Source organism: Piliocolobus tephrosceles, chromosome 14, assembly GCF_002776525.5.
Source record: "Piliocolobus tephrosceles isolate RC106 chromosome 14, ASM277652v3, whole genome shotgun sequence".
NCBI classification, from domain to species: domain Eukaryota; kingdom Metazoa; phylum Chordata; class Mammalia; order Primates; family Cercopithecidae; genus Piliocolobus; species Piliocolobus tephrosceles.
In genome coordinates, this window is record NC_045447.1 from 77,330,919 (window position 1) to 77,343,919 (window position 13,001).

Sequence of the window (13,001 nt, forward strand, 5' to 3'; positions counted from 1 at the left end):
CTTTGAACTAGCAGTTCACTAACTGGTATCCCTCTTATTGATATACAGGTACATTTTGTTTACTACACTTCCCTTTATTGCTCCTTGCAGATATGACTTTTTTTTTTTTTTTTTTTTAACAAATTGAAGGTTTCCGACAAACTTATGTGGAGCAAGTACAAGTCTATCAGTGCAGTTTTTCCAATAGCATATGCTTACTTCCTATCTATGTGTCACGTTTTGGTAATTTTCACAAAATTTAAACGTTGTTATTATTATACCTGTTACGGTTATTTGTGATCAATGACCTTTGATGTATCTATTGTACAGTTGTCCCTCAGAATACAAGGGAGATTAGTTACAGGACCCCTGCATATACCAAAATCTGAACATATTCAAGTCCTGAAATCAGCTCTGCAGAACTCATATATGCAAAATGTCAGCCCTACATATATGCAACTTTCACATCCAGTGAATACTGTATTTTCCATCAATGTTTGGCTGAAAAAATTGCATATAAGTGGACCCACACAGTTCAAACCTGTGATGTCCAAGGGTCAACTGTAATTGTTTTGGGGCACCACATACTGGGCCTATATAAGATGGTGAACTTAAGTGATAAATTTCCATATGTTCTGATTGCTCCATCGAATAGCTATTTCCCTTTCTTTTTCCCTCTCCTCAGGCCTCCCTATTCCCTCAAACACAACAATAATGAAATTAGGCCAATTAATAATCCTACAGTGACCTCTAAGTATTCAAGTGAAAGGAAGATTCACCCATTTCTCACTTTAAACCAAAAGCTAGAAATGATTAAGCTTAGTGAGGAAAGCATGCTGAAAGCCAAGAAAGGCTGAAAGCTAGGTCTCTTGCACTAAAAAGGCAAGTTATGAATCCAAAGGAAAAGTCTTTGAAGGAAACTGAAAGTGCTACTACTGTAAGCACATAAATTATAAGAAAGTGAACAACCTTATTGATGATACACAGAAAAGTTCTAGATAGAAGATCAAACCAGCCACAACATTCCCTTAAGCCAAAGCCTAATCTACAGCAAAACCCTAATTCTTTTCAATTCTGTGAAGGTTGAGAGAGGTGAGGAAGCTGCAGAAGAAATGTTGGAAGCTACCAGAGGTTGGCTCATGAGGTTTAAGAAACGAAGCCATGTCCACAGCATTAGTGTGCAAAGTGAAGCAGAAAATGCTGACGTGGAAGCTACAGAAAGTTATCCAGAAGATCTAGCAAGGACCATTGATGAAGATGATGACACTAACAGATTTTCAAATGTAAACAAAACAGCCTTCTGTTGGAAGAATATGCCATCTAGGACTTCCACAGCTAGAGAGGAGAAGTCAGTGCTTGCCTTCAAAGCTTCAAAGGACAGGCTGACCCTCTTGCTAAGGGCTAATGCCATTGGTGACTTGAAATTCAAACCAGTGCTTATTTACCATTCCAAAAATCCCAGGGCTCTGCGAATTATGCTAAGTCTACTCTGCCTATGCTCTATAAATGGAACAACAAGGCTTGGATGACAGCACATCTGTTGTTTATAGCATGGTTTACTGAATATTTTAAGCCCATTGTTGAGATCTGCTCAGAAAAAAAGATTGCTTTCAAAGTATTACTGCTCATTGACAATGCACCTGGTCACCCAACAGATCTGATGATGTACAAGGATATTCATGTTATTTTCATGCCTGGTGACACAACATCCGTTCTGCAGCCCATGGATCAAGGAGTAATTTCAATTTTCAAGTCTTATTATCTAAGAAATACATTTTGTAAGGCTAAGCTGCCATAGATAGTGATTCCTCTGATGGAGCTGGGTAAATAGAAAAACTTATAGAAAGGATTCACCATTCTTGATGCCAGGAAGAATACTGGTGATTCATGGAAGAAGGTCAAAGTGTTAACATTATCAGGAATTTGGAAGAAGTTGATTCCAACCCTCATGGATGACTTTGAGGAGTTCAAGACTTCAATGGAGGACGTCAGTAGGATGTGGCAGAAATAGCAAGAGAACTAGAATTAGAAGTAGAGCTAAAGATGTGACTCAATTGCTACAATCTTATGATAAAATTTGGACAGATAAGTTGCTTCTTATGCATGAGCATTAAAAAAACGGTTTCTTGAGATGGAATCTAGTCCTGGTGAAGATGCTGTGAATGTTGTTGAAAAGACAGCAAAGGATTTAGAATAAAGTTTAGTAGATAAAGCAGTGGCAGGGTTTGAGAGGACTGACTCATTTTGAAAGAAATTCTACGGTGGGTGAAATGTTACCAAACAATGTCACATGCAACAGGGACATCTTTAACGAAATGGAGAGTCTATTGATGCAGTAAATGTTGTCATCTTAAGAAATTGCTTCAGCCAAACCAACCTTAAGCAACCACCACCCTGATCGGTCAGCACCATCAACATCAAAGTAATACCCTCACAAGCAGAAAGATTATAACTCTCTGGAGGCTCAGATTATCGTTAGGATTTTTTAGCAATCAAGTGTTTTAAATTAATTTTTAAGACATAATGCTGTTGCACACTTAGTAGACTTGATTATAGTGTAAACATAACTTTTATATGACTGAGAAACCAAAAAAATTATGCAACTCAATTCATTGCAATATTTGCTTTATTGCAGTGGTCCGGAACTGAACTAGCAATATCTGACATATGCCTATATACATTTTGCAAACATCCTACAAAAGACTTATAATCTATAAAGACTCTACAAATTGATCAGAAAGGGACAAGCCAATGAGAAACGTGCAAAAGACTGTCACAGGCACTTTGTAAGAAGGATATTCAGATGAACAATAAGTAAGTGAAAAAGTACTCAACATCATTACTCACCAGGGCAATGAAAATAAAAACTACAATGAGCTACCAGTACACATCTACCAAACACACTAAGATATTTTTAGACGGACAAAATTAAGAGTTGATGGGGATATGAGACAACTGTAATTATCATGCATTACTAAAGGAAGAGTGAACTGACAGAAGTACAAAAAATTGTTTGGTAGTGTACTAAAGCTATCACTATGACTCAATAATCCCATCTCTAGGTATATATACACAAAAAAATGAGTGCACGCGTCCACCAAAAATTATGTATAAGAATGTTCATAGTAAATTTATCCCTAAAAGTCCCAAACTGAAAGCAACCCAAATGTCCATCAACAGAATAAATGTAAAATTTATACTACCCAGCAATAAAAAGGAGTGAACTGACACATGTAACAACATAAATGAATCTTCAAACATTATACTAAGTAAAAGAATCTAGATTTTAAAAGAAAACATACAGTATCATTCCATTTATACAACCTTTATTAATAGATAAAACTAAGTGATGGTAGATGATAGGTACCTCAAGTTAGGGGTGGAGGTGAATAAGTGGGAAGATGCATGTGGAAACCTTCTGGAAGTAAGAGAAGTATTCTGTTTTTTGAGGTGGGTGTGGCTACAAAGATGTACAAATATGTAAAAATTCATTGAGCTGTACACGTAAGATTAGTGTGCTTTACTGTGTTCATGTTATAGCTCAACAAAAAGTAAAAAGAAAAATAGGCAACAAAAGTTGAACTACCTAAAACTACAAAACTACTGTGCATCAAAGGACACAAGCAACATAGTGAAAAGCAATCTATGGAATGGGAGAAAATATTTGCAAATCATGTATTTGAAAAGGGATTAATATCCAGAATACACAAATAATTTCTATAATTCAGCCAAAAAACCTGATTAAAAAATGAGCAAAGGACTTGAACATATATTTCTTCAAAGAAGATATACAAATGGCACTACATATATGAAAAAATGCTCAGTAACACTAATCATTAGAGAAATGTGAATCAAAATCGCAATGAGATACTACTTCACACCCATCAGACGGCTACTATCACAAAACAGAAGATAACAAGTTTTGATGAGCATGTGGAGAATGTACTCCTGGTAGGAATGTAAAATGGTGCAGCTGCTGTGGAAAACAGCATGATGGTTCCCTAAAAATTACAAGTAGAAGTACCATATGATCCAGCAATTCTACTTCTAGGTATGACATGGTTTGGTTCTGCATCCCCACCCAACTCTCATCTCGAATTGCCCATGCGTCAAGGGAGGGACATGGTGGGAGGTGATTGAATCATGGGGATGGTTTCCCCCATGCTGTTCTCATGATAGTGAAGGAGTTCTCATGAGATCTGCTGATTTAAAAGTGGCACTTTCCCTGCACACTCTCTCTCTTCTGCTGCCATGTAAGACATGCCTTCCTTCCCCTTCACCTTCTGCTATGATTTTAAGTTTCCTGGGCCAGCTATGCAGAACTGAGTCAATTAAACCCTCTTTTTAAATAAATTATCCAGTCTCAGGTAGTATCTTTATGGCAGTATGAGAACGGACTAGTAGAAGGTATATCTCCAAAGGAATTGAAAGCAAAGTCTTGAAGAGATATTTGTATACCCATGTTTACAGCGGCATTACTCACAATTGTCAAAAAGTAAAAAAGCGACCTGAATATTCACTGATGGATGAATGAATAAACAAATGTGGTATATACATGACACAGAATACATGTATATATTAAAAATGAAGGAAATTCTGATACATGCTGTAATACAAATGAACCCTGAGTATATTATACTAAGTGAAATAATCCTGTCACAAAAAGACGGTATTGTCTGATCCTGCTTTTATGAGGTATCTAGAGTCGTCAAATACATAGAATAAGAAAGTAGAGGGCCTGGGCACAGTGGCTCACGCCTGTAATTCCAGCACTTTGGGAGGCTGAGGTGGGCAGATCACGAGGTCAGGAGTTCAAGACCAGCCTGGCCAACATGGTGAAACCCCGTCTCTACTAAAGATAAAAAAAATTAGCCAGGCATGGTGGCATGCACCTGTAATCCCAGCTACCCAGGAGGCTGAGGCAGGAGAATTGTCTGAACCCGGGAGGTGCAGGTTGCAGTGAGCCAAGATCGCGCCATTGTGTTCCAGCCTGGATGACAGGGTGAGACTCCACCTCAAAATAAAAAAAGAAAGTAGAATGGTGGTTGTGAGGACTGGGAAGAGGGGGAAATGGTGAGTTTTTATTTAATGAGTATAGACTTCAATTTTGCAAGATAAAAAGAGTTCTGGAAATTGGATGCACAACAATGTGAATATACTTAACACTACTAAACTGTACACTTAAAAATAGTTAAGGTGCTAAATTTTATATTATGTATATTTTACCAAAATTATAAAAAGAAATAAATGCTAGAATGAAGAGGAAAACGATAGTAAAAACAAAATGTTACTAACACATAATACACTGGGAAAATGCAATAATAAGCAAAAATTATTTTCCTGTATCCATATATAATTTGGTAGGAAAATACACAGAGAAAAAGTATTAATCTTAATAAACAACAGAAAAAGCATAATATATCATGAATGAAATAAAAAGAAACATGATGTGTCAATATGAATAAAATGATCAAGAATTACTGAAAAACATAAAACAATACTTGGGTATAAGGAGAAATACAATATATCCCTAAAAAAGAAAATTTAATATGAGACAGAAATGTCAGCTCTTCCCAATTTGTTACACAATTCCAAAAAAATGTCAGTGTAATATTTTTAAGGAGCTTTACAGATACTCAGCAAAGAAGTTAGTGTCACACTTAAGAGCTTAGGTTTTCAAATCATGCATTTGAGTTTAAATAGCCCTACCACTTAACCAACACCGTGCCCTTGGAAAGTTACTTAACTTCTCTGTATTGCAGACTTAAAATTAAGCCAAGTCCAAATACAGTCCCACAGAGAAGTTCTTTAGGTTTCTACAGTTTGTTCACATTAAGATCAATAAGCTCTCCCAGAAACATTTATTATAGATCCACATTGAGGTTGATAATTAATCATCCTTTCATGCATCCATAAAATATTTATCAAGCTTTTTCTAAACTAGGCCGTAGGTACACTGTGCAAGGTGGAGGGGGTACAAACACACATAAAAATATGATCCTTACCTTCAAAAGGCTTACAGTCTACTATGCAGTGGTGTACTACCATATTTTTATCTAAGAACAGAAAACTATGCTGAATTAAGTGAGTTGCAAATTAGTTATAATTTTGGTAATATAACCCTGGAACAGCCAGACAGGTAAGCCATATAAATACTTAAGATAAATGGACAAATTAATAGGACTAGTTTAAGCCAGGAAGGGTCAAGAAGTATCTGAATTAAAAAGAAGACAGAGCAGATAAATGAGAAACTTAAGAGCAAAGTATAAAATAATTCATTTCTTCCATTTATATTAAAATAAATTCGATTTCTGAAGCTATTTAAAAAAAGAGAAAGGGTTAATCTTTTAGAATCAACTATGTCTTGTAGCTTGGGTGGGGCTGACCTGGGATTGATTTACATTTTGTTATATAAGTTCCAGACATCATTGTTTTATTTTTCTCCTTTAATTAGGCAGTTTAACTGGCACATATACATCTCTGTTGATAAAATATTTTAGGGGTGAGCGTTACATCAGAGAACTAGTATAATCTAGAGTAGAGATAGGGGAGAAAGTAACTGGTGCTTTGCTAATCATAAAAATGAGTAAAAAAAGTACGGTAATGTACAAGAAACTCTGTAGGAAGATGGTGTTGATAGTAATACAAAAAGCTAGATGTTATCAAAAAGTTTACTGAACTGATGTTTATGTTTAGAGTTATATTTTAAACTACAATCAAAATTCCTACCAGAAAATAATTTTGGTACTAAGATTCTAAAATACATATTTCTGAGAATTATAAAATGAAACCATTATTCAATCATAAAGCAAACTTACCAGATTTTTACCATCTTGCTTATGGATAGTTACAACTCGGCTTTCATCTGAACCCTCTTGGTTTGCTTGCTTAATACTGACATCAATAATATTAGGAAAATCGCAATATAACTGTAAATCCTATAATTTAAAAGCATGTAAAATTAAAAACATAGAATTTATGGAGCCATTGTAAAACAAGACTTATGAAGAAGACAACATTCATTCCAAATTCTTTAAAATAAAGGTATTGATAAGTTATTAAATATGATTTCGTCTATCAATCTAACCCTAAGACTATGCTGTATCTTGTTTGACTTAAAAATGAGAGCATTAAGTGATGCCAGGAATCTAAAATGTGCTATGGCACTCTTCAATTCAATTAACATTAGTAGAAACCACTGCCAGAAAACTGGAAATGAGACTACCAAAGATGAAAAATTAAAAAACCATCCCTCTAAATCTCTAGTAACAATCTATGAACAACACGGATACTAATAAATTTAAAACTTGCAATGCAAACCTAAAAAAATAAATTATTTAGCAGGTATACATTATCATAAAATCAATTAATATTAATCTTTTCTAGTTAACGAGTTTTATAATTATGCCTTCTGTTATCACTAATAGTGAAAGAAAGGCAAAACTCCTTTAAAATCACTATTAGAATTCGATACCTTTCTGAAACTATAATATAGTCATTGCTAATTATTTTGTCATAAAAAATTAAATGAAAAACCATTTAAGAATAGCAGGCAAAGAATTATATGACCTTGATAGCTTCACACTATTAAAAACTTCCACTTCTATCAAATGGGAGAAGTGCAAGACCATGTTGCAAATGATTAAAATTACTTTATTTCCATTCTACTTAAAATAACAAAGAACAAGAACATATCATTAAGGATTACCTGTTCTGTCAGTGTCTCACTTTCTTTATGTTTCCCTCTTGACCACTGAATTCCACCGTTTCCAGTTATTATAATGGTTGCAAAAATCTCCTCACCTGAAGGACCACTTCCAGGTTCTTTTACTTCAAATTTCTCTGTGTAGAAGGCAGACTGCAGGGTTTCCAGATTTATAAGATACTTAAGTTTCAAGTTTCTGGCAGTGGCTTTGCATTGGCTGAACTGCTGAATAAATCTGCGAAATCTGTACCTTATTCGCTTCCTTGTCAAAATATGATAGTCTTGGATCTTTGCTCGAATACATTTTGGTAAGAATGTCTTGTAGCTGCAGATACAAAAGCACATACAGAAAAACAAAACAAAAATTGGAAGATAAATCTAAAAATTGAAAAAGAAGTTACCACCTTTTTCCGTGATGAAGTAGGCATTACAACACAGTGGCCAAGTGGAGTAAGTTGACATAACCCCCATCCATACAGTATAAAACTTTAAGATTTTGTTTGATGATATAAATATATCCACACACTGAAGTTATCATCAGTGTTTAAAAAGATGATGTTAATCTTCTTCCCTTAATGAAATGAATCCTCAGTCTAGTTAATAAGAGTCTCTAAAAATTCCTGTTCTTTATTTCATATACCAGAGTTAATGGTTTATAAGATAATATTTTGGCATATATTGAACTGTGCTACAAATATTTCCTATGATGCTGTGCTCCAAAATTTACCTGAATTTTGGAAATTGTTACATTCTGTTGGAAGCTATTTTCATTATGCAAACATACTTCTGTATATTATTTTGTTAGGCCAGCTTCAACTCCTAATAATTCCTTTGTGATTAAAACAATTCCATTTAGAAATATTCTGACTTTTCTGTACATTCATCTCTATGTGCAATATTCTAAAGAAGGTAATTTATTTCTCTGCTTCTAAGGAACATTTCTAAAGTACCAATAAATAATTTTCCACGCCTTAATATATGCTAATCTTTCTTCCAATCATCCATCTCCTATCTAGTTACTCATTCTACGAGGCTCAGCTCAAGCATCATCGAATCCAGGAAAACTTTCTGGACCTCATTCTATGACATATTAAATGTGGAATCCATAGATACAAAGGACGTGCTAAATTAATGTCCTTCCCATCTAAAATGTAAAACCTCTTAATCCCACATTTCCCTCTAGCCACAGCCTATCTGGCCTCTTTTTGAAAGAATGTACGTAGCCATTTCCATTTTATTGCCTTCCATTTATCCCTCAACTCATTCCAATTTGGCCCTGTTCAATTATTTCAAGAGAACCTGCTCTTGCTATAAAACCAAGAAAGATATCCATGTTGCTAAAACCACATTTCCACATGGCACAAGACACAAAAGAAAAATCAGGCAAATTAGACTACTTCAAAATTAAAACTTTTGTGCTACAAATGATACCTTCAGGAAAGTAAAACAACAATACACAGAATGGGAGGGGGCGGAGCAAGATGGCCGAATAGGAACAGCTTCAGTCTCCATCTCCCAGCGTGAGTGACACAGAAGACGGGTGATTTCTGCATTTTCAACTGAGGTACTGGGGTCATCTCACTCGGGAGTGCCAGACAATCAGTGCTGGTCAGCTGCTGCAGCCCGACCAGCGACCAGCAAGAGCTGAAGCAGGGCGAGGCATCGCCTCACCTGGGAAGCGCGAGGGGGAAGGGAGTCCCTTTTCCTAGCCAGGGGAACTGAGACACACAACACCTGGAAAATCGGGTAACTCCCACCCCAATACTGCCCTGTAACACCAGCACACCGGAGATTATATCCCACACCTGGCCGGGAGGGTCCCACGCCCACGGAGCCTCCCTCCTTGTAACACAGCAGTCTGCAGCAATCTAACCGCAAGGCAGCAGCGAGGCTGGGGGAGGGGCGCCCGCCATCCCTGAGGCTTAAGTAGGTAAATAAAGCCGCTGGGAAGCTCGAACTGGGTGGAGCTCACAGCAGCTCAAGGAAACCTGCCTGTCTCTGTAGACTGCGCCTCTGGGGACAGGGCTCAGCTAAAGCAGCAGAGGCCTGTCCAGACGCGAACCACTCTGTCTGACAGCTTTGAAGAGAGCAGTGGATCTCCCAACACGGAGGCTGAGATCTGAGAAGGGGCAGTCTGCCTGCTCATGTGGGTCCCTGACCCCTGAGTAGCCTAACTGGGAGACATCCCCCACTAGGGGCAGTCTTACACCCCACACCTCACAGGGTGGAGTACACCCATGAGAGGAAGCTTCCAAAGCAAGAATCAGACAGGTGCACTCACTGTTCAGCAATATTCTATCTTCTGCAACCTCTCCTGCTGATACCCAGGCAAACAGGGTCTGGAGTGGACATCAAGCAATCTCCAACAGACCTATAGCTGAGGGTCCTGACTGTCAGAAGGAAAACTATCAAACAGGAAGGACACCTATACCAAAACCCCATCAGTACGTCACCATCATCAAAGACCAGAGGCAGATAAAACCACAAAGATGGGGAAAAAGCAGGGCAGAAAAGCTGGAAATTCAAAAAATAAGAGCGCATCTCCTCCTGCAAAGGAGCACAGCCCATCGCCAGCAACGGATCAAAGCTGGTCAGAGAATGATTTTGATGAGATGAGAGAAGAAGGCTTCAGTCCATCAAACCTCTCAGAGCTAAAGGAGGAATTACGTACCCAGCGCAAAGAAACTAAAAATCTTGAAAAAAGAGTGGAAGAATTGACAGCTAGACTAATTAATGCAGAGAAGGTCATAAACGAAATGACAGAGATGAAAACCATGACACGAGAAATACGTGACAAATGCACAAGCTTCAGTAACCGACTCGATCAACTGGAAGAAAGAGTATCAGCAATGGAGGATCAAATGAATGAAATGAAGCGAGAAGAGAAACCAAAAGAAAAAAGAAGAAAAAGAAATGAACAAAGCCTGCAAGAAGTATGGGATTATGTCAAAAGACCAAATCTACTTCTGATTGGGGTGCCTGAAAGTGAGGGGGAAAATGGAACCAAATTGGAAAACACTCTACAGGATATCATCCAGGAGAACTTCCCCAACCTAGCAGGGCAGGCCAACATTCAAATTCAGGAAATACAGAGAACGCCACAAAGATACTCCTCCAGAAGAGCAACTCCGAGACACATAATTGCCAGATTCACCAAAGTTGAAATGAAGGAAAAAATCTTAAGGGCAGCCAGAGAGAAAGGTCGGGTTACCCACAAAGGGAAGCCCATCAGACTGACAGCAGATCTCTCGGCAGAAAATCTACAAGCCAGAAGACAGTGGGGGCCAATATTCAACGTTCTTAAAGAAAAGAATTTTAAACCCAGAATTTCATATCCAGCCAAACTAAGTTTCATAAGTGAAGGAGAAATAAAATTCTTTACAGATCAGCAAATGCTTAGAGATTTTGTCACCACCAGGCCTGCCTTACAAGACACCCTGAAGGAAGCCCTAAACATGGAAAGGAACAACCGGTACCAGCCATTGCAAAAACATGCCAAAATGTAAAGACCATCAAGGCTAGGAAGAAACTGCATCAACTAATGAGCAAAATAACCAGTTAATATCATAATGGCAGGATCAAGTTCACACATAACAATATTAACCTTAAATGTAAATGGACTAAATGCTCCAATTAAAAGACACAGACTGGCAAACTGGATAAAGAGTCAAGACCCATCAGTCTGCTGTCTTCAGGAGACCCATCTCACATGCAGAGACATACATAGGCTCAAAATAAAGGGATGGAGGAAGATCTACAAAGCAAATGGAGACAAAAAAAAGCAGGGGTTGCAATCCTAGTCTCTGATAAAACAGACTTTAAACCATCAAAGATCAAAAGAGACAAAGAAGGCCATTACATAATGGTAAAGGGATCAATTCAACAGGAAGAGCTAATTATCCTAAATATATATGCATCCAATACAGGAGCACCCAGATTCATAAAGCAAGTCCTTAGAGACTTACAAAGAGACTCAGACTCCCATACAATAATAATCGGAGACTTCAACACTCCACTGTCAACATTAGACAGATCAACGAGACAGAAAGTTAACAAGGATATCCAGGAATTGAACTCATCTCTGCACCAAGTGGACCTAATAGACATCTATAGAACTCTCCACCCCAAGTCAACAGAATATACATTCTTCTCAGCACCACATCACACTTATTCCAAAATTGACCACATAATTGGAAGTAAAGCACTCCTCAGCAAATGTAAAAGAACAGAAATTATAACAAACTATCTCTCTGACCACAGTGCAATCAAACTAGAACTCAGGACTAAGAAACTCAATCAAAACCGCTCAACTACATGGAAACTGAACAACCTGCTCCTGAATGACTACTGGGTACATAACGAAATGAAAGCAGAAATAAAGATGTTCTTTGAAACCAATGAGAACAAAGATACAACATACCAGAATCTCTGGGACACATTTAAAGCAGTGTGTAGAGGGAAATTTATAGCACTAAGTGCCCACAAGAGAAAGCAGGAAAGATCTAAAATTGACACTCTAACATCACAATTAAAAGAACTAGAGAGGCAAGAGCAAACACATTCAAAAACTAGCAGAAGGCAAGAAATAACTAAGATCAGAGCAGAACTGAAGGAGATAGAGACACAAAAAACCCTCCAAAAAATCAATGAATCCAGGAGTTGGTTTTTTGAAAAGATCAACAAAATTGACAGACCGCTAACAAGGCTAATAAAGAAGAAAAGAGAGAGGAATCAAATAGACGCAATAAAAAATGATAAAGGGGATATCACCACCGACCCCACAGAAATACAAACTACCATCAGAGAATACTATAAACACCTGTACGCAAATCAACTAGAAAATCTAGAAGAAATGGATAATTTCCTGGACACGTACACTCTTCCAAGACTAAACCAGGAAGAAGTTGAATCCCTGAATAGACCAATAGCAGGCTCTGAAATTGAGGCAACAATTAATAGCCTACCCACCAAAAAAAGCCCAGGACCAGATGGATTCACAGCTGAATTCTACTAGAGGTACAAGGAGGAGCTGGTACCATTCCTTCTGAAACTATTCCAATCAATAGAAAAAGAGGGAATCCTCCCTAACTCATTTTATGAGGCCAACATCATCCTGATACCAAAGCCTGGCAGAGACACAACAAAAAAAAGAGAATTTTAGACCAATCTCCCTGATGAACATCGATGCAAAAATCCTCAATAAAATACTGGCAAACCGGATTCAGCAGCACATCAAAAAGCTTATCCACCATGATCAAGTGGGCTTCATCCCTGGGATGCAAGGCTGGTTCAACATTCGCAAATCAATAAACGTAAT

At 37.5% G+C, this 13,001-nt stretch overlaps 1 protein-coding gene across 3 annotated transcripts in view; it reads right to left on the minus strand.

Moving 5' to 3' along the window:
• The window catches only part of JAK2 (Janus kinase 2), a 156,516-nt gene that overhangs the window by 65,097 nt on the left and 78,418 nt on the right, over window positions 1–13,001 (minus strand). For 2 of the 3 annotated variants that reach the window (XM_023213175.2, XM_023213176.1), the window contains 2 exons: window positions 7,688–8,009; window positions 6,798–6,917 (listed from right to left, as the gene is read on the minus strand). In XM_023213175.2, coding sequence (XP_023068943.1) covers window positions 6,798–6,917; window positions 7,688–8,009 — 442 coding nt within the window. The remainder of the gene's footprint in view (window positions 1–6,797; window positions 6,918–7,687; window positions 8,010–13,001) is intronic. The other variant, XM_023213177.1, reaches the window with a different exon arrangement.